Source organism: Dermacentor albipictus, chromosome 1 (assembly GCF_038994185.2).
Source record: "Dermacentor albipictus isolate Rhodes 1998 colony chromosome 1, USDA_Dalb.pri_finalv2, whole genome shotgun sequence".
NCBI lineage: Eukaryota > Metazoa > Arthropoda > Arachnida > Ixodida > Ixodidae > Dermacentor > Dermacentor albipictus.
The window spans coordinates 522,475,869-522,499,058 of NC_091821.1; the positions used below are offsets into that span (position 1 = coordinate 522,475,869).

Genomic DNA, 23,190 nt, shown 5'->3' on the forward strand with positions numbered 1-23,190 from the left:
TCGGTAAGAGCGCCCGGTTCACAGTGGCGTGGAATAGGTGGGGTTATCAAAATATGGCATAATGTGGCAAACGCGTCTTCAGAAGCGGTAGACCACGCCGAGCTGCCTTGGAGTTTGCAAGCAGCTGTGTTAAGGGTACGATTATGGACATAAAATTATGCACGAATCGGCGAAAGTACGAACACAGCCCTCTAAAGCTACGGAGCTCTTTGAACGCAGGCGCCCTGGGGAACTCGGCGATGGCGCGAAGCTTTGTAGAGTTGGGAAGGACACCATCCTTTCCGACAACATGGCCTAAGAGGGTAAGCCGGCGGGTGGCAAAGTGGCCCTTCTCCAATTTAAGTTGCAGTCCCGCTTGTGGAAGGCAAGTCAGGACGCTTGCGAGGCGGGTTAAATGAGAGCCAATGCCCTTCAAAAAGACTACAACGTCTTCTAGGTAGCAAAGATACGTGTGCAATTTGACGCCCCTAAGAATGTTGTCCATGAGACGTTCGAAGGTGACATGCAGATTACAAAGGCCTAACAGCATCATCTTAAACTCGTATAGATCATCCGATGTTACAAACACAGTCTTGGGCCGGTCAGTTTTATTCATAGGAACGTGCTAGTGCCCAGATTGAAAGTCCAAAGAGGAAAAGAACTCTGCGCCTTGTAAGCAGTCGAGAGCATCGTCAATTCTGGGCAGTGGATCGGTATCTTGTCGCGTGATCTTGTTAAGGCGCCTACAATCAACGCACAATCTGATGCTACCGTCTCTTTTCTTCACTAGCCCACCTGGGGAGGCCCAAGGGCTGTGTGATGGCTGAATAACGTCACGATGAAGCATGTCGTTGTCTTATACATCAATGACGCGGCCTTCAGCGTGAGAAACTCGGTATAGACCCTGGCGTAAGGGTGCATGAGTACTGGCGTGAATGTGGTGAACGATGGCCGATGTGGCGCCCAAGGAAGATTGCTTATGATGAAATGACATCCGAAAGCATTCAAGCAGCCACAAGAGTTGGGTACGCTAGGCAGGCGGAAGTTCTGAGTCAACTGACGGGAAGTAGTAGCTTAGCGCAAAAAAAAAACACGAACACAAGGGAGACAGACAAGGACAAGCGCTACTCACAACTGTTTATTGGAAAGGAAGGATGGTGCATATATATATATATCCTCTTGTCACGCATGCGCCTACCAAGCAGAAGTGAAGCCGGAACATGCACATCAAAGGCGATCGCGCAAGAAGTTAAATTCGGCATCCAGTAATGTGATAGAAGGCTCACTCACACATCTATCTCTATTCTTCTTGATAAAGAAGGCCTCAAGAGCGAGCCTGGAAGACGCGTTGCCGCTCCTGCCAAGAATAGTTGTCTCTGAAAATCGAGCGTCGCAACCACACGCGGTAACATGAGCCACCAAATGTGAGCCCTTATCCTCTTTTTTCTTTAGTTTTTGCGCATGTTCCCTTAAACGGTCATTCACACAACGCTCAGTTTGACCAATGTAGAGCTGCCCACAAGGGGGCAAGGGAATTGCATGAACAACCCCTCTGGAGCACTCAACAAAGGGCTTCTCATACCTCGTGCGGCAGCCCCGCCTGCTCTTGCAGCAAACTCGAGAACACAGCTTCGAAAGCTTGTTGGGCGCAGAGAAAGCCAGAGGTATACCATGACGGTTAGCAACCTTTTTAAGGTTGTGTGACACCTTGTGTACATAGGGAATAACCTCTGGTCTTACCTTCTGTCGTTCAACTTCTGCGCTCGCCCTTCGTGCTCCAAGCTTTACTTTTTGCAGAAGAGACTCTGCTATGGCATTGACGACCGTCAAAGGGAAACCAGCTGCCAAAAGGCGTCCAACTTGGTTTGCAAAACTAGACCGCATTTGGTGTGCGCACGATTTCCGCAAAGCCGATTCCAAGCAAAGATTACCAACTGCTCGCTTCACCACTTTAGAGTGTGCGGAATCGTATGGCAGCAATTGCTTCATGGCTCGCGGTTGATAGAACCAGCAGACGTGGCCAATTTCAAAAGACAGTTTTAAATCTAAGAACTGCAGGCCTGTGTCGTCAGGAAGTTCATGGGTAAAAACAAGCCGTTGGCCTTGGTTGTTAAAAGCGTCTAAAATAAAAGCAGGGGATGTAAAGTCACCCTTATTGTTTAAAAGCACTAGAAAATCATCAACATACCTAAAAACTTTTAAAACCTGCCCCCCATTAAAAACCTGCTCTAAAGACCTATCAATAAAAGACAAAAAAATGTCGCACAAAATAGGAGCAACACAAGACCCAATACACACGACATTACGCAATGACGGCATTAAGTATGGTTTTTCCGTTGACGTAGAAGATCTATTCTATTCAATTCCTCAGGACAAGCTTCTCGTTTTCTTAAGGGAATGTATTGAATACAACGACGTGGTCGACTTCCAGAACTCGGCGGGCCTTTCAGTGGACAGCTTTCTAACATTGCTTGAGTTTTATTTAAGTGTGACTTTTATTTTTTACAACGAGCAGCCATATCTGCAACGCCGGGGAGTGTGTATTGGGTCTTGTGTTGCTCCTATTTTGTGCGACATTTTTTTGTCTTTTATTGATAGGTCTTTAGGGCAGATTTTTAATGGGGGGCACGTTTTAAAAGTTTTTAGGTATGTTGATGATTTTCTCGTGCTTTTAAACAATAAGGGTTACTTTACATCCCCTGCTTTTATTTTAGACGCTTTTAACAACCAAGGCCAAGGGCTTGTTTTTACCCATGAACTTCCTGATGACACAGGCCTGCAGTTCTTTGATTTAAAACCGTCTTTTGAAGTTGGCCACGTCTGCTGGTCCTATCAACCGCGAGCCATGAAGCAATTGCTGCCATACGATTCCGCACACTCTAAAGTGGTGAAGCGAGCAGTTGGTAATCTTTGCTTGGAATCGGCTTTGCGGAAATCGTGCGCACACCAAATGCGGTCTAGTTTTGCAAACCAAGTTGGACGCCTTTTGGCAGCTGGTTTCCCTTTGACGGTCGTCAATGCCATAGCAGAGTCTCTTCTGCAAAAAGTAAAGCTAGGAGCATGAAGGGTGAGCGCAGAAGTCGAACGACAGAAGGTAAGACCAGGGGTTATTCCTTATGTACACAAGGTGTCACACAACCTTAAAAAGGTTGCTAACCGTCATGGTATACCTCTGGTTTTCTCTGCGCCCAACAAGCTTTCGAAGCTGTGTTCTCGAGTTTGCTGCAAGAGCAGGCGGGGCTGCCGCACGAGGCATGAGAAGCCCTTTGTTGAGTGCTCCAGAGGGGTTGTTTATGCAATTCCCTTGCACCCTTGTGGGCAGCTCTACATTGGTCAAACTGAGCGTTGTGTGAATGACCGTTTAAGGGAACATGCGCAAAAACTAAAGAAAAAAGAGGATAAGGGCGCACATTTGGTGGCTCATGTTACCGCGTGTGGTTGCGACGCTCGATTTTCAGAGACAACTATTCTTGGCAGGAGCGGCAACGCGTCTTCCAGGCTCGCTCTTGAGGCCTTCTTTATCAAGAAGAATAGAGATAGATGTGTGAGTGAGCCTTCTATCACATTACTGGATGCCGAATTTAACTTCTTGCGCGATCGCCTTTGATGTGCATGTTCCGGCTTCACTTCTGCTTGGTAGGCGCATGCGTGACAAGAGGATATATATATATGCACCATCCTTCCTTTCCAATAAACAGTTGTGAGTAGCGCTTGTCCTTGTCTGTCTCCCTTGTGTTCGTGGTTTTATTTGCGCTAAGCTACTACTTCAAATATGGACGACCAACTAGCCCAACAGTCAACTCTACTACAACTGACGGGAGTAAGGCCTCCAAGGAGGGCGAATCGGTGGTGGTCCCAGGAGTGAGGCTGTCGATGAGACGACTAAACGTTTCATCAGGCAGTTGAATAGAGTACACGGAATCAATATCGTCAAGCCGACCTATACATTCACCAAGGAATAAGTTGACTACGAAAGAAAACCGATTTGTGAAATAAATGGCGCTGCAAGAGTTTTCGACTGCGAGAACTGCCGAAGGGAGGAGGAAATTCTTGCGAGAGGTGAAGGCTTCCGAGGGCGCAAACAGCGTTTTAAAAGAGGGAGCATAGCCGCAAGAAAGTGGTAGAAGAACAGAAGACAAAGGAGGTACGTAAATGTCCGCGTCGGCGACCACTCGAGAAGAAGGTGGTCAATCGAGGCCTCACACATCGGCGATAACTCAAGTTCGGCACCCGCACAGTCAACAACGGCGTGGTTAGTAGCAAGAAAATCCCAACCAAAAATAACGTATTGTGAACATGGTGAAAAAAAACGACATATTAGACTAAGTACAAAGTGTCCTGAATGACAAGGCAAGCTGTGTACGCCAACGAAGGTTGAATGTTGGGCTCCGCTGCGCTCCACAGAGAGACGTGGGAATGCGGAATCGCGATCTTTTCTAACTTGAGGCACAGTTCTCCACTAAGAGACACAGCGTGTCCAGTATCAACGAGTGCTCGCGAAGAAGCACCTTCGGTATTCACGGTTCTTTCGTTCACAGGGAGAAATCGAGGCCCTGAAGTTGTCGACACAAGTGCAATTCTTGCATCCGGAACTGCGATAGCTAGTTCTCCGCTTGAACGGATGGGCGGCGACTAAGCTTGAGAGGAAGTGAACGCGGACGTGGGCAGAGCGACCGACGTGTGCTGTAGTCACGCCGATTCGGTGAGCAGGTGCCCATATTTCTGTGGGAAGAAATCAGGTGTGGTGGCTCACGACGTAATTATCCTTGATGTTCTTCGCCCTCACTAGTACGGAAGTCATGACAACGGCAGAAATGAGCGAAATGGCAAGGTAGGCAACATAAGTAGCAGTTGTCCGGAGTGCGCCAAGGATGAGTGGATGGCAGTACGGGACGGCGAAAAGGTGGCGGGTTCGGACGCATGGTGCACACACAGCGTAGAAGTCATTCGCAGATCGACCAGTATCCGTGCCCAGAGCCATTGCTGGTGACTGCCTGCGTTGGACTTCAGCATAGGCCAGAGGAGCGGAAACAAGTGCATGGTGGTAGGAAATAGGCAGTGCCTCAGAAATTTGCTCCTCTATGGCTTGTAGCGTGGGAGCAAGCGCCTGCGCGGAGATCGGGACGTGGGGAGCAAGTGACAATTGTCGTGTCACTCATCGGACAAACTGCTCTATTTGCTGCATTGATTGAGGTGTCAATAGCAGCAGCGCGGACAGTGGTTACGTGTTGGCCGTGCCAGAGCTACGGAATCATGTAGAAATGCGCTGTTTGAGCAACTCAACGTAGCTCTTGCAGAGCTGACGACGTCTATGACTGATTGGGGATTTTTGGCAATGAGCACTAGGAAGGTGTTGCACTCGATCCGCTTCATTATGTGTCGGATTTAGTAAGATTCGGACAGAGCAGGGTTGATGCTACGGCAGAGGTTGACAGTATCCTGTATGTAGGACATAAAATTCTCGCCAGATTGCAAGTCGCCAGCGCATAGGCATTGTTCTATGCGGAGCTTGGGAACAGCGGGTCCGCCGAAGACTTTGACGAAGCTGGTTTTAAAGGACAGCCAGCTGGCAAAATCAGCTTCGTGGTTGGGGAACCACAGCTGTGCCACGTCCACCAGGTAAAAGTTGACGTTGCTGAGTTTGTCGCCATCATCCCATTTATTGTGGGCGCTCACCGCTCATACGAAGTGAGCGAGCCCTCAACATCGAGCGCGTCGGTGCCCTTGAAAATGACAGGTTCTCGCTGCCTTCACACTCCGGAGCAGGCGACCACCGGTGGTACAGGGGCACCTTGCTGAGGCACGTCGCTAGCATGGCCAAGATGGGAGGAAGAGTCCGGGTACGGAGTTCCAGATTGAAAAAGGCAACCATTAGGCATCACCAATTGATCATCATCATCATCCTAATCTTCATCAGCCTCGCTACGCCTACTGCAGGTCGAAGGCATCTTCCATACTTTTCCAACTACCCGGTGATGTGCTAATTGTGGCCATGTTGTCCCTGCACACTTCTTAATCTCATCCGCACACCCTACTTTCGGTCGCCTTCTGCTACGCTTCCATTCCTTTGAAATCCCGTCCGTAACCCTTAATGACCATCCGTTATCTTCCCTCCTCCTTACATGTCCTGCCCATGCCCATTTTTTTTTCTTGATTTCAACTAAGATGTCATGAACTCACATTCGTTCCCTCACAGAATCGGCTCTCTTCTTATTCGTTAACGTTACACGCATTATTCCTTTTTCCATAGCTCATTGCGTCGTCCTCAATTTAAGTAGAACCCTTTTCATAAGCCTCCAGGTTTCCGCTCCCTGAGTGAATACTGGTAAGACACAGCTATTATACACTTTTCTCTCGAGGGATAATGGCAACCTGCTGTTCATGATCAGAGAATGCCTGCCAAACGCACCCCAGACTATTCTTATTCATCTGATTATTTCCGTCTCATCATCCGGATCCGCCATCACTACCTGCCCTAAGTAGATGTATTCCCTTACCACTTCCAGTGTCTCTCTATCTGTTGTAAATTGCTGTTCTCTTCTGAGACTGCTAAACACTACTTCATTCTTCTGCAGATTAATTTTTAGAACCACCCTTCTGCATTGCCTCTCAGGTCAGTGAGCATGCATTGCAATTGGTCCCCTTAGTTTCTAAGCAAGGCAATATCATCAGCGAATCGCAAGTTACTAAGGTATTGTCCATTATATTATATCCCCAATTCTTCCCTATCCAGGTCTCTGAATACCTCCTCTAAACACGCTGTGAATAGCATTGGAGAGATCGTATCTCTCTGCTTGATGCCCTTGCTTATTGGGATTTACTTGCTTTCTTTTGGAGGGCTGCGTTGGCTGTGGAGCCGCTATAGATATCTTTCAGTATTTTTACATACGGCTCCTCTACACCCTGATTCCGTAAAAGCTGCATGACTGCTGAGGTTTCGACTGAATCAAACGCATTTTCGCAATCCATGAAAGCTATCTATAAGGGTTGGTCATATTCCGCCCATTTCTGTATCGCCTCATTGATAGTGTGAATATGGTGTGTTGTTGAGTAGCCTTTACCAAACCTTGCCTGAGCCTTTGGTTGGCAGAGTTCTAAGGTGTTCGCCAGTCTATTTCCGATTACCGTAGTAAATAGTTTGTAGACAACGGATAGTGAACTGATCGGTCTATTATTTTTCAAGTCTTTCCCGTCCCTTTCCTTATGGATAAAGATTATGTTGGCGTTCTGCCAAGGTTCCGGTACGCTCGAGGTCATTAGGCATTCCGTATAAAGGGAGGACTGTTTTTCTATAACAATCTGCCCACCATCCTGCAACAAATATGCTGTAACCTGATCCTTCCCAGCGGCCTTCTCCCTTTGCATAGCTCCCAAGGCTTTCTATACTTCTTCCAGCGTTACTTGTGGGATGTGAAATTCCTCTAGACTATTCCCTCTTCTATAATCTCCGTGGGTGCCACTAGCACTATATAAATCTCTCTAGAACTCCTCAGCCACTGGAACTACCTCATCCATATTAGTAGCGATATTACTGGCTTTGTCCCTTAACGCATACATTTGATTATTGCCTATTACTACTTTCTTCTTCATGGCTTTTACGCTCGCTCCGTTCGTGAGAGCATGCTCGCTACTATCCATAATATACTTCCTTATGTCAGCTATGTTACGCTTGTTGATTAACTTGGAAAGTTCTACCTGTTTTATTCTAGCTGTAGGGTTAGAAGTTTTCATACATTAGCCTTTCCTAATCAGCTCTTTCGTCTCCTGCGATAGCTTACTGATATCCTCTCTAACGAAGTTACCACAAACTTCTATCGCACATTCCTAAACGATGCCCATAAGATTGCCGTTCATTGCTTCAACACAAGGGCCTCTTCCCGAGCTAAAGCCAAATACTACTTCTCTAGCTTGGTCAGGAATTCCTCTATTTCCCTTCTTACTGGTAACTCATTGATCGGCTTCTTATGTATGAGTTTCTTCCGCTTCCTCTTCAAGTCTAGGCTAATTCGACATCTTACCATTCTATGGTCACTGCAGCACACCTTGCTGAGCACGTCCACATCTTGTATGATGCCAAGGTTAGCGCAGAATATGAAGTCTATTTCATTTCCAGTCTCGCCGTTCGAGTTCCTCCACGTCTACTTTCGGCTGTCCCGCTTGTGGAAGAAGGTATTCATTGTCCGCATATTATTTATATATTGTGTCTCCATTAGGGCTCCTCTGCGTCCACTTTCGGTTATCCCGCTGGCCGTAGAAGGTATTCAATATCCGGAAATTATTCTGTTCTGCGAACTCTACTGATAACTCTCTCCTGCTAGTCCATAACTCTTGCCATATTTCCTCACTGACTTGTCTCCAGCATGCTCCTTGCCTACCCTGGCATTGAAGTCACCCATTAGTATTGTGTATTGCGTTTTGACTTTACCCATCGCCGATTCCGCGTCTTTATAGAAGCCTTCGACTTCCAGGCCATCATACTGGATGTAGTAACGCAGACCTGTACGACCTTCATTTTGTACCTCTTGTTAATTTCACAAGACCTGCCACCCACTCCTTAATGCTATAGGATTCCTGTATGTTACCAACTATATCCTTATTATTCAGAAATTCGACTCCTAGCTCTCGTCTCTCCACTAAGTGCCGGTACCAGGGGTCGTCCTCGCTTTTTGCACTGTATATGCTTCTTTTGTCCTCCTAACCTCACTGAGCCATATTATATGCAATTTACTGCCCGCTAATGCCTCCAATAGCACTGCTAGACTCGCCTCACTAGATAACGTTTTAGTGTTGAACGTTGCCAGGTTCAGATTCCAATGGCCCCCTGTCCGCACCCAGGTATTCTTAGCACCCTCTGCTTCGTCACAAGTCTCACCACCGCTGTTGTCCATTGCTTCGCAGCTGCTGGGTACTGAGGGCGGTGATTTGATCGTTGTATTCATATAGGACATTGTGCCCGACGATCGCACCAGGGTGGCCTATCCAGCTCTGGTGAGGGAGTGTATTAGCGGTTCTGGTCACCGGGATCAGGTTGCACTCCAGGCCTGTGTATGCAATTTTTTCAACGAATTACTAAGTTAGGAGGTCAAAAGAAGCATATATAGTGCTAAAAATTGGGCACGTACTGGGCTACCGGGGGTTACCGGAGAGAAGAGATCTACGAGTGGGATTCCTTATTAATAAGAATATAGCTGGTAGCATACAGGAATTCTATAGCATTAACGAGAGGGTGCCAGGTCTTGTTGTGAAATTTAATTAGAGGGACAAAATGAAGGTTGTACTGGTCTACGCCCCTACATCCAGTCATGATGACCAGAAAGTCGACAGCTTCTATGAAGACGTGGAATCGGCGATGGGTAGAGTGAAAACTAAATACACTATGCTGATGGGTGACTTCAATGCCAAGGTGGCAAGAAGCAGGCTGGAGACAAGGCAGTGGGGGAATATGGCATAAGCACTAGGAATCGCAGGGGGGAGTTATTAGTAGAGCTTGCGGAACAAAATTATATGTGGATAATGAATACCTTCTTCCGCAAGCGGGATAGCCGAAAGTGGACGTGGGAGAGCCCGCACGGCGAGACTAGAAATGAAATAGACTTCATACTCTGCGCTAACCTTGGCATCATACAAGTTGTGGACGTGCTCGGCAAGGTGCGCTGCAGTGACCACAGGATGGTAAGAACTTGAATTAGCCTAGACCTGAGGAGGGAACGGAAGAAACTGGTACATAAGAAGCCGATCAATGAGTTAGCGGTAAGAGGGAAAACAGAGCAATTCCAGATCAAGCTACTGAACAGGTATTACGCTTTAACTCAGGAAGAGGACCTTAGTCTTGAAGCAATGAACGAACAATCTTGTGGGCATCATTAAGGAGTGTGCAATGGAAGTCGGTGGTAACTCCGTTAGGCAGGATACCAGTAAACTATCGCTGGCGACGAAAGATCTGATCATGAAACGCCAATGTATGAAAGCCTGTAACCCTACAGCTAGAATAGAACTGGCAGAACTTTCGAAGTTAACAAGCGTAAGACAGCTGACATAAGGAAGTATATTATGGATAGAATTTAACATGCTCTCAGGAGCGGAGGAAGCCTAAGAACAGTGAAGAAGAAACTAGAAATTGGCAAGAATGAGATGTGTGCGCTAAGAGACAAAGCCGGCAATATCATTACTAATATGGATGAGATAGTTCAAGTGGCTAAGGAGTTTCATAGAGATTTATACAGTACCAGTGACACTCACAATGATAATGGAAGAGAAAATAGTCTAGAGGAATTCGAAATCCCACAGGTAATGCCGGATGAAGTAAAGAAAGCCTTGGGAGATATGCAAAGGGGGAAGGCAGCTAGGGAGGATCAGGTAACAGCAGATTTGTTGAAAGATGGTGGGCAGATTGTTCTAGAGAAACTGGCCACCCTGTATACGCTATGCCTCATGACCTCAAGCGTACCGGAATCTTGGAAGAACGCTAACATAATCCTAATCCATAAGAAAGGGGACGCCAAAGACTTGAAAAATTATAGACCGATCAGCTTACTGTCCGTTGCCTACAAACTATTTACTAAGGTAATCGCAAATAGAATCAAGAACACCTTAGACTTCTGTCAAGCAAAGGACCAGGCAGCATTCCGTAAAGGCTACTCAACCATACACCATACTCACACTATCAATCAGGTGATAGAGAAATGTGCGGAATATAACCAACCCTAATATATAGCTTTCATTGATTACGAGAAAGCGTTTGATTCTGTCGAAACCTCAGCAATCATGGAGGCATTAGGGAATCAGGGTGTAGATGAGCCGTATGTAAAAATACTCAAAGATATCTATAGCGGCTCCACAGCCACCGTAGTCCTCCATAAAGAAAGCAACAAAATCCCAGTAATGAAAGGTGTCAGGCAGGGAGATACGATCTCTACAATGCTATTCACAGTGTGTTTACAGGAGGTATTCAGAGACATGGATTGGGAAGAAATGGGGATAACAGTTAATGGAGAATACCTTAGTAACTTGCGATTCACTGATGATATTGCATGCTCACTGATGAATGATGAATGATGAATGCATCATGATGAATGATGAATGATGAATGATGAATGCATGCTCACTGACCTGGAGAGGCAAAGCAGAACAGTGGGTCTAAAAATTAATCTGCAGAAAACTAAAGTATAGTTTAACAGTCTCGGAAGAGAACAGCAATTCACAATAGGTAGCAAGGCACTGGAACTGGTAAGGGAATACATCTACGTAGGGCAGGTAGTGACGGCGGGTCCGGATCATGAGACGGAAATAATAGGAAAAATAGCAGTGGGCTGGGGTGCGTTTGGCAGGCATTCTCAGATCATGAACAGCAGGTTGCCGTTATCCCTCAAGAGAAAAGTGTATAATAGCTGTGTCTTACCAGTACTCACCTACGGGGCAGAAACCTGGAGGCTTACGAAAAGGGTTCTTCTCAAATTGAGGACGACGCAACGAGTTATGGAAAGAAGAATGACTGGTGTGACGTTAAGGGATAAGAAAAGAGCAGATTGGGTGAAGGAACAAACGCGAGTTAATAATATCTTAGTTGAAATCGAGAAAAAGAAATGGGCATCGGCAGGACGTGTAATAAGGAGGGAAGATAACCGATGGTCATTAAGGTTTACGGACTGGATTCCAAGGGAAGGGAAGCGTAGGGGGGGGCGGCAGAACGTTAGGTGGGCGGATAAGATTAGGAAGTTTGCAGGGACGGCATGGCCACATTTAGTACATGACCGGGGTTGTTGGACAAGTATGGGAGAGGCCTTTGCCCTGCAGTGGGCGTAACCAGGCTGATGATGATGATTTACAGCAGCGAAATTGCGCGAAGGCCGCTACGAAGCATACAAGCATTTAAACGCTCCGTGGCGGCACTCACCGATATGCGGCCGATACAGCCAGGGCTGCCCGGAGCACCTGCGCGGGCTGCAAGCGCACGACGGTGTCGAGGACCATCTGGGCGGCGGGTCTCAGTGGGAGTTTGGAAGGGGCCGGCATGGGCCATGTGTTGGGTGGGTAACCGCCCCGTCGGAGCCACTGCAGCAGCTTGTTCACGCTGCTGGCGCCCTGCACTAGCATGCTGGGGATGACAAAACAGTGAGACGATAAATCGAGGCATATGTGGCTCGCTGTAAGCACAATTTACAGTGATCTAACATGACTTTGCCATGTGGCGTGCGTCCGCAACTCCATATCTGTGGCATGACCGCTATCGGATTTCTTTTGTTCTGGTTCCCTCTCTACGCAGTCAATCCGCCCATGCTCGCAGTCTCCGCTAGCGATGCCTAACTCTAACGGTAAAGTGAAGCAGTTTGTGTTCATTCACTCATTATTTGAAGTAAGGAACAATTTTTTGCCTTTGATAGCGTTTTGCTTGCTTAGAAAGCGAAATGTGCATAAAGAATGCGAGGATACCTAACCGCTTTTCATCAGCCGTGAATGCGAATACGTTAATATGCAATTAAAGGCCGTGGAGGCCTACTTCAGCAATTTTGAATCTATTTACCTATATATCTAACTAGCCTCTCACGCGGACCCAGCGGCCCGCATTTCTACCAGCGTGAGCCAGTCCGTATGTTCGTAATGCCGTCGCAGTTCAATCGTTGTCATTACAGTTTCGTGATCCGGGTCTTGTCGTGCCATTGTCCTCACGTATTGTACACCGATCAAGTGGCTTGAATTCCTGGTAGCTTCAGACACTAGGCATGTGATCATGGTCGTGACGTCATCGTGGTAGTTACATCTTCATCATTCCAGCTTTCTTATCCGACTCACGTCATGTTGTCATTGTAACGCTATTGTCGTCCTACATGCTTAATCATACAGTCGTCATTACGTGAGCATCGCAATTATGTCGTCATTAGACAATCGCCATCGTTCATTCGTAGTCATATTGTCGTCACCATGCCGGCATGGACGAGCCATCGTCGTCATTCGAGTTTTGTAATGCGGCTGTCGTCATACCATCGCTTTGACACTCGTAGATCTCTTGTCTTTGGCGTCACTCAGTTTTAGTTACACCATCATCGTAATTTAAGACTTGCCATATCATTATTGTAATGCCGTCGTTGCTATACCGCTGTTGTCCATTAACCGAAGTCAATCCTTCTTCGTCATACTGCATTGGCGCACCACCAGGCTCATGGGCGGCCTTGGCAAGCGAGTGCCATAATAAAGTCGAACAGTACTCAGCGATGGCGTAGAGATAGAGCATCCGCCTCGCATGCAAGAGGACCGTGGTTCGATTCCCCGTGCGGCGCAATTTTGTACCGGACTAAAAGAAATCCCCATGTTGACAAAATTGCATAAACAGGTCTGGAGTGTAGCCTGACCCCAGTGAATAGAGCCGGTCATGCGTTCCCTCACCAAATCAGGACTGGCCACCCTGGTGCAGTACTTGGCCACAATCTCCTATATGAACACAACAATCATACCACGGCCCACAGTTCTCAGCAGCTGCAAAGCAAGTGGCCACGGTGGTGGTGAGAGCTGTGACGCAGAAGAGGATGCTACGAATCTCTGGATCCGGACAGGCCCCCATTGGAATCTGAACCTGGCAACGTTTAACGCTAGAACGTTAGCTAGTGAGGTGAGTCTAGCAGTGCTATTGGAGAAATTAGGGGGCAGTGAATGGAATATATTAGGGCTCACTGAGGTTAGGAGGACAAAAGAAAGATATACAGCGCTAAAAAGCGCCCACATCTTGTGCTACCAGGGCTTAGCGGAAAGACGAGAACTAGGAGTCCGATTCCTGAATAATAAGGATATAGCTGGTAACATACAGGAATTCTAAAGCATTAACGAGAGGGTGGCAGGGCGTGTTGTGAAACCTAATAAGAGGTACGAATTGAAGGTCGTACAGGCCTACGACTCTACATCTAGCAATGATGACCAGGAGGACGAAAGCTTCTATGAAGACGTCAACAGCAGTTTACAATAGGTAGCGAGGCACAGGAAACGGTAGGGGAATACGTTTACTTAGGGCGGGCAGTAACTGTGCATCCGAATCATGAGACTGAAACAATCCGAAGAATTAGAACGGGCTGGGATGCGTCTGGCAGGCATTCTCACATTATGAGCAACAGGTTTCCATTATTCTTCAAGAGAAAAGTGTATAAGAGCTGTGTCTTACCAGTACTCATGTACGGGGCAAAAACCTGGAGGCTTACGAAAAGGGTTGTACTTAAATTGAGGGCGACGCAACTAGCTATGGAAAGAAGAATGTGGGTGTAACGTTACGTGTTAAGAGGGCAGATTGGGTGAGGGAGCAAACGCGAGGTAATGCAACCATTACTTTTAAGCCTTATAACACGCGCTTATAAAGCGAGATATAAGCAGGAAGAAGAAGAACGTGCTTGCTACCGCAAAGATAGAGAAACGAGGCAGCGTGTTTTATTATAATATGACGATATCTACCCAGTGGTCGATTCTGGCATCTCTGGCCTCTTTGATGTCCTGCGGTTCAGCGAGAACCGGGAGAAGGTAAACATGTCCGCCGTAGAGATTAGTAAGCGGGGATTGGAAGATTGGTGGAACAAAAGTAGGGAAACGACAAACAACGGAGACGAGCAATAAAAATGTTCACAATAGGGGTCCAGAATTTTTAGTTATGCGAATTCATCGCGAGTTCTTTTCATTTTACTTTTTCCCTTTTTATTACAGGCAGGACATTAGGCAATTTAATGACAGTTGGTTGGTGGGGCAACCCACCGCCCCGTTCCGAAGGGGATGCTCATAGTATCCATCCATCCATCCATGCTCGCGCGCACATCTGAGTTCCTTTCAACGTCACCAGATGAAGCTCGCCTCCACGCACCCAGGCTAGCGGTGCCGTGGCAGCTTTTCCCAGTTTTTCAATATGGCACGAGCTGTGATTTCTTTCATATGGAACGAAAATTCAGGCACTGGGCTGTGGAAGTTGTGTGCTGGGCTGTGATAGTGTAAACAGTACAATCGTCCATAGCCTGAAGGGAGGGCATGGCGCTGGCGTTTGAAAAGCGTGCTGGCCGCGTCTGCAGAAGGAGTACGTAAGCGTGCCACCAAAATAGCTCCAAAGTGTGCACCTAACGCTGAGGACACCTAGACCAGAAAGAAGCGTCGCGTGGAACAGGAGCGTCTTGGCTACACCGCGAAACGTTGTGCAGACCGTGATGTATACAATGTGTACGTACAAATAAAATATATGAGCAAAGCACAGCCTCATAATTATATAAAAATGTAGCACTTCTGCTACGATGCGATGTGCCATATGAGGCAATGATAATGCTCGGCACTCTGAGTTTATGATCAATGACGCACAATAACTTTTCAAGCAAACACGTCTCCCGGTGTGTTCTGTGGACTATGCAGACAAAGAGCAGTGGTGCACGCAAGGTAACGTTTAGCATGAACTCACCATAGTCGTAATGAACTAAACGCTGAAGAAACTACGCATTCGCCACGAACATAACCGCTAATTATCGTCAAACAAAGCTTCGTTACCTCGATTTCCACAGTGCGCGTGATCCACAGATATTTTTATTTCGTTGCCTTAGTTTTTGCACTGCAAGTAGAGTGCTCTGAACGAAGTTCTCTCGAGCTACGTACACTTGGAAAGCTAGATACCCGGCCGGCAACTGCTTGTAACCGTCTTATGAACCGGTTGGTGTACGATGGTGGGAAGGAACCACGCACCTCCCGCAGCCGAGCCGGGAGCCCTGGCCACTGTCCCTTTTCGAAATAATTTGACAGCGAAGATGTCTGTGGCTAGGTTATGGAAAGAAATTAGAGCATGTTTAAGCTTCGGCTTCAAGAGTGGAACGCGATAGCATTATCGCACCCCGTTCGCACCGCCCACCCATTCGCTCGGCATGCTCTGGTCGAGACGAAGGGTGAGCGGTCTAGTGGCGCGCCACCTGTTGGGGTAGGGCCGTACACTGCGAAGAGGGGGTGCTCTGTGTTTGCCGCAAGATGTCTCTGCGTGTGTGCCAAGCGCAGAGGAAATGTAGCGGAAACGTACTTCCCTACTCCTTCAACTGTGACTTCTATGATTTATATGCTCCTAATAATCGATATATACCACAGTATAAATTTCTGCGGGACGTTTCTAAGGCAACACCGCATTCACTAGAGGCGCTTTTTTCCAGTTTGAACCATCGAACTCATGGCTGAGTGGTAGCGTCTCCGTTTCACACTCCAGATACCCTGATTTGATTCCCACCCAGCCCATCTTGCAAGTTGTTTATATTTATGAACTACCTTCCAGGATATATCACTCACGGCCAACGCCGCTGACACCGGAATTTCTTAACGACACCGGCAGCTCCTTAACTCAGTCGCGTTCAAACTATGTCTGAGATGTTTACAGGAAGAAATCATCATGTGGGCCGATGTTGGTGATTGTGCAGATGGGATCCAAGCTCAATGGCACACACCCCTGTGGCCCCGGGACCTGTAACGCGCCATTGAATTAGGCTTGTCATACTTGGGGCGTAAAGACATCTCAGGCCCAAGGGCAAGAACACATGTTTTTCAAAATAATGTGTTGTACCACTTTTAAAAAATCTGTTCAGAAGTTCTTCACACCAACCACGCGAACCCACTAGCGCCTCTGCTCGCGCGTTCGTCGTCGTCGTATTCTTCCACAGCTTACTCGGTTCCCGCTCCAGCATAGAATTTAACTTCTCGTTTGTCATCTTAATGGGGAGGCCGCGTTTACGGGTGGTGTGAGCCATTGCTTACGGGTTTGTGACAATTCATTGATTTACGCGACGGACATATTTAATAACAGAGGTGATACGCGATTGTGCGTGCGTACCTATATCACGACGATGACCACAGATTAGGACAAAAATATGTTCTTACCTTTGTTCACTATTCTGGGCAACCTCCTCGTCATCCGCAAAACAGCTTCACTGGTCACCCACCTTCAAAGAGTAGACTAGCTCATGAATTTTTTTTTTTGTTCTCGTTACTGAGGAGTAGTTTGCACATTAGCCTTTTGCGTGAAGGCAGAACGCAGGTACAGCACAAATACTTGCTGTGCATGGGGCAAAGCCCTTTTGCGTATTGCCACATAAGTGTGTCCGTTGTGCAGAACCCCACAAGGTAGAGCAAAGTTAAAGAAAAGTAAAATACTCATCCAACTAACTGTAGCGCTTCGCTACAAAAAAGAAAGCGCGCACGACTTTCCCAGAGAGAAAAATTCGCATTTCAAGAAAAATTTATCCTCGTCAGGGGATCAAACTTGGAGCCAACACCTTTCCGGGTGGTTGCTTTAAAGTCTTAGCTAACCAGTAGGCTAGTAGATCGCAGAGTGAGCGCGAAAGAATCGAAAACTCAAAGGACACGGAACACTGAATGTGGGAAATCATTCTGCGGAAGCCCGCAAGCTGGAGGATGGTTGACGAAAGGGGAAAATTGCCGTCCACCAGGCTGTACCGAGAAGTTACATTGTCCAATTCCGGCGTGTCCGTGGAGCCAGTCAGGCAGGTTGTAGCACTCTGTGGCCCAATCACAGCTCACAAGATGGCCAATTCGACAGTATGACGGAAAATGATAACGTCCAAAATAGTATATTGTAGTATAGTAATAGTATGATGGATCAATGCCAACTTACCCAGCAACAAGTTCTTTTAACCCACAATAGCATCCATAAACAGCTTTATTATGATTGCATACGAGTTTCCACGAAATAACGGGCATAATGTGGCGCCACAGAACATATACCAGGTCGTGGAGTACATGTCACTTGCACAGCCAGCACCCCTCGTGTCGAGAAAATAAGAGTTGCCCATGTCCGAAAGAAGAAAGCGCTTTGACCGTAAGAAGTCATTGCTTGCACAACAAGGTGATATGACGCTCAAGCCCATGCTTTTGTAACTAAAGCAGTCGCCCCAATTTGTTCACAGCGTTCGTCGTCAAGCTGTCCCATCGATTGCTTCCAACAACGGCTTTATGACTATCTCCTTCGTTCTCGTCCACAATACTTACTCTCTCTTATGACTATGATAGCTTAGCACAAAGTGGTGTACAGACAAAAAAAACAGACACGGGCTTATGCCACGATAATATGCGATTTGGGGCTTATACGCGCGACAACTCCAGAATGAGGTAGCTGCCACTGATAGCCTGTGCGATAAAGATGCCTCCAGACCTCTGACGGATTTGGTAGCCAACTCGGTCACTGATATGATCCATACTCAGCTTCCACAGAGTGTACGAAGAACAGGAGCTCCTTGAGATACTGCTTCTTCACCCAAGTATGTACAAAACGGACTCAATCAGTACTCTGCTGTTCCACAAAGTAAATATGGTGGCAGTGTCTATCAAACTCAAGATGGACATATGATGAGGACGAACACATAGAACAATTAGCTAGACACTTTTCCCAGTGTGTGCTAAATGTGTAGCACTAAAATACTGCGCCTGTGTGGGGCTAATGTATTGTCGCGATCATAAATATACAGACACTCCAGCTACACTAGTCACCATGGCCTAGTATTCCGGCTTCACGGGGGCGAAAGAAAGGATCCAAAAGTTCCCGCGTACTGTGGGAATCGGTGGTATGCAAATTTTTTTTGTGAATTTGAGTTTCTTCAAAACGATGGTCTAACATAACTGTGTTGGACATGTGTACACGGCAGGCGGGCCGCTGTGCGACGGCACAAGGGAGAAGACGACGACATAGGTTATGAAGACAATCCCATAACGACTCATATTACGACCTGGGCACATCCCGAAGGCTGTACATTGTTGTACAGCATCTACGTAGCGCGAGCTCCTGCAACGAAATGAATGGAAAATGTGAGCTTATCCAGAAGATGCATGATACAAGCGTGAATCAGAAAGTCCTTGCCCGTTATTTTATTAGTGGAAGTAAGGTACGTACAGGTGATTACAAATATACGTACTACCCTAAGTACCTTGTACTCTTTTGCCACATAGTCCACACACCGGTCCCAGCATTTATTTGAACCGTTGTGGGGACTATTTGAGATGTCCTTATGATAGGCTTCGTCTGTCGGACAATCACCATCATCCTCTTTTATGTCCATTGCAAGACGAAGGGCTCTCCCTGCGATCTCCAATTACCCCTGTCCTGCCCCAACCGATTCCAGCTAGCACCTGCGAATTTCATGACGCTCGTTGTCGCGCAAGTCTTCGGGGCTTTTTGCGAGCTCACAACACCACCACCTCACACTTCTCAAAAGGAGACACCTTTTCCCATACGTTGGCTGCACATTCCTGTGTATTTCAAAAAGCATTCGCCTCTTGCTCCGTAGAAAACTAATCATTTTTCGTTGCTCGTATGCTGTGGACGTGTGAAGCACAAGCGGCATCTTCGACGGATGGATGCATGGATGTTATGAGCCTCCCCTCTGGAACGGGACGGTAGGTTGCGCCACCAAGCTCTTGCTATTATACTGCCTGATGTCCTACCTAGGTTAAACAATAAAAAAAGAAACAAAAACACTATAACCTGCCACAACCAAATTTTCTGATCCCCTATGGCAAACTGCTTTTGTACGTCTCCGTCTTTTGTCGTTTCCCTTCTTTTCTTCCACCAATCCTCCAATCGCCTCTTACTAATGCCTATTGCGGACATGTTTGCTTAACCACTGCTCCCGCTGAACCCAAGGGCTTCAAGGAGGCCAGTGGTGCCTAAATTGACCACTGGGTTGACATCTTCACATTCTAATAAACCATGCTCCATCATTTCTCTAGCTTTACTCTCTTGCATGTGCTTGCTTTACAGCAAGCACATACTTCATCTTCTTTCCTATATCTAGCTTCTTATATCTCCTGTAATACCTCGCTTCCATGACTAACAGGAGCGCCGTTCCTCGGAGCTACCGCAGATAAGGTTGGCCCGGTCCAAGAAAAATCCACCGCTGTGAATATCCATTCACTGCGGCGTAGATATGTCGACTTCGCATTCACAGCCGCAATGTACACTAAAGAAATATGGCTGAAGAATTCATGATTCGCCCTCATACGATGTCGCATAAGGCCTACGTAGCACTAGCTGTTATCAGGAAACGACTTCAGAAAATGGACCAATCCTGAAGGCGCTACCCGGTTCCCTTATTTACGAAGTCAGTCGGCCGTTCGTTCTCAATTTCATCCCCACTGAAACCGCTTCATTAAATAAACAGCGCAACATGGTCGCGCGCTGAAGTTAAGATGGCCTCCTAGTGACACAGAGTGCATTTGGCTGCAAAAAGACGACGAAGCGGAGTCGATGCACCATCAACGCTACGGTCAATCTGGTCGTTGGTGGAGCCATGCTGTTTTGCCTTCTGCTGCTGGCATGAGCGTCGAACGCACCCACACTAAAGTACAAGAGTGCTAACGCGCCAGTCGCGTTAGCACTCTGCCTGTGAGAGATGTTTTCACCGCATTCTTCGGATGGCCAACATTTGGAACACAGTAAACCACACGTGGACTGTTGGTTTCACTTATTCTGCGAATTTAAGACACAACGAAGACCGGAAGAAAGCTTTAGGACAAGAAAGAGCGTCAATTGCAACTTGTCTATCCCAACTAGCTTTACTGCAAGTAGCTTCGACCGACGCCGGCGCTTACTTATCGCCACTGCTTCGGCCGCAACGATGGCGCCGGAACACTCGTCTCCGTGGCATCAGCTGCCGAAGAAACACGGCAGTCGGGCACGCGTTCATCGCAGCACAAGCGCTGGGACCTCTCCGAGGTCTCTTCGGTGCTTGGTTGCCAAGTGTGAGGAGACCCTTCAACGCCAGGAGCAGGCACGATGGCTTTGCGCGGCCGTCAGCTGGCCCAAACGGTCTCGAGGATCACCAGTTGCCGACACGATTACATGGGGTATGCTCCGGCAGCGTCAGTGGCCGACGGGACCGGGGTGTGAGGGCCACCAGACGCGACTGACTGTTTAGCTGCACCACTGGGTGGAGGAGGAATAAACATTTATTGATGAGAGAAAAAAATGTGGGGAAGAGAGCGGGGCAGGGTACGTCTCTATGCCAAGGCTCCAGTGCCACGGCGACCCGCCCAGCTTGATCTAGGAGGCCCTTCTGGGCCTCGAGGTCAGCAGGAGCGAGGATGGCCTCCAAGGGCTTCTTTAGCAAGGTGAGTACCAAAGGTCAACTATTAGTGTGAGGTCTTTTGACGCACTGCCATATTACGTGAGGCAATGAAGGCCTGGACCGGCGCCACGAGCTACAGTTCATTGTAACTTGTAGCACATCGTTTGCCTTTAACCACCCACTCCCTCATGTAATGTCTCAACAAGGCACCTTTGAGAAAATAAATAAAGAGGAATTGTACAAGGTTGGGTTGACTTTATGGTATATTTTTTATTTATTTGTTTATAGAACCTTCAGGGCTCACAATGAAGCATTACAGAGGGGAGGGACTAATAAAATACAGGTAAGTATGCAAGAAAGGAGAAAGGGAAACACGAACATTAATCAGATGACAATGCATGGTACAACGTAAAAATAACGCGAGAGCGACACAAAAAAGCACATTATGGTAAAAAAAAATAATTATACAAAAAAACCGGAAAACTTAGGTAATACAGATTAAATATAAATACATGGTATATAGGACAGGTTAGAGTGAGACAATAAGCACAGAATGATCGAAAATCAAGCATAATACAAACTACACTGCTTGTAGATTAGGTAGATAATAAAGAAGAAAATTTAGAAGCGATACTGATCAGGAGAAAACGGAATTGCTTCGTTATACATTCACATCAAGGCATACTAGATAATATTAGTAGGTGCCTTACGGAAGTTATCTGTGTTAGTTATTAAGACTAGTGAATCCGGTAGGTGATCCCATTCCTGGCATGATTTTGGAAAAAATGAATTACCATAGGTAGAGGTTTTGCGGACTGGAATGTTCACTTTATGACGATGGTCCACGCGTGCAGAAGTGAAAGAGGCTGATTCGATAAAGCGTGACTTGAGTGTAGGAATTGAGTGGTATATTACATGGAACAGACAAAGGCGAGCGATTTTTCTGCGTTTGGAAAGGAGAGATATCTTGAGGGCAAGTCTGATGCTAGTTACGCTTGCTGTGCGCTGGTAATTGTTGAGAATAAAGCGAATGGACCGATTCTGCACAGCGTCTAAGCTGTTAATTGACGTTAATTGATGAGGGTCCCATATTGAGGATGCATACTCTAGATTAGGCCGAATGTAGGTGACATATAACTGTTTTTTGAGGGAAGAAAATTTCGTTTAAGATAGCCCAGCACATGGTTGGCTTTTGATGTAATGTGTTCAATATGTCGTTTCCATCAGAGATTATCTGTAATGTGCACTCCGAGGTATTTATAACAAGATACTGATTCAAGTGGACAGTTGTTAAAGGGGTTGGGACACCAAATTTTGAGGCTATAAAAAGCATGTTGTAGGCTGCTTCGGTATGCAAGGACACCCCGAACGAGGTATCGGACGCTGCAAACATTTCAAAATAATTTTAATTCAGCTCCAAAAAGTCATTAAAAACTCCTTCTCGTAGTCGAGACCCATCGCTAGCGCTGCAGCTACTACGTCACAGAGGAGGAACGAAAATATTGACGTCATAGCACACCAGCACAAAAACGTGACGTATGATGAGTAGCGATGAAATGCCGGTTACGGAGCCTGCTGAGCCGAGCGACCGAGCATAGCCTCCACTATGACCGAGCTACAGGCATATAGAAATCCTTTCTTAATACAAAGAAGGGGTAAGGCGTGCAGACACGGACACAGGAGGAGAGAAGTGGACAACACGAACGCCGCACGGCGGCCCGCGAATGGCAAACTGCGTGCGGCGAGTTGCTGTGCCGACGGGCCTTTGCACGTTTGAGTGTAAAACAGTAGCCGGCCGATTCCGAAAGGGACCAGGGTATGCGGCGTTCGTGTTGTCCGCTTCTCTCCTCGCATAGTCGCATAGTTCGGCAGCTCGGAGCGGTCTGTCCTTCGCTTGGCCTTTCTCAGTGTGAAGGCCCGTCCACGTTACCGGCACGGAAACTCGCCGCACGCCGTTTGCCGTTCGGGGGCCCCCGTGCGACGGCGGTTTTGCTTGCGAACGGCGAGATTTCCTAGCCGTAGAGAGCACGGGCACGGGGCCCATTTGTGCGGCAGCCGTACGGCGAAGCGGCCAATCAGCGTCCGAGGAGTGCACCGACGGCAGCTTCACCGCCTCTGATCGTTCGGCGCCGCCGATATCGTGGCTAGGCCTTTT

General features: G+C 47.3%; 1 protein-coding gene across 2 annotated transcripts in view; it reads right to left on the minus strand.

Annotated features, from left to right (window-relative positions):
• Positions 1–23,190, minus strand: part of LOC135908148 (uncharacterized) — a 453,412-nt gene that overhangs the window by 284,494 nt on the left and 145,728 nt on the right. For both annotated transcript variants that reach the window (XM_070532647.1, XM_065439905.2), the window contains exon 4: positions 11,873–12,073. In XM_070532647.1, the coding sequence (XP_070388748.1) occupies positions 11,873–12,073 (201 nt within the window). The remainder of the gene's footprint in view (positions 1–11,872; positions 12,074–23,190) is intronic.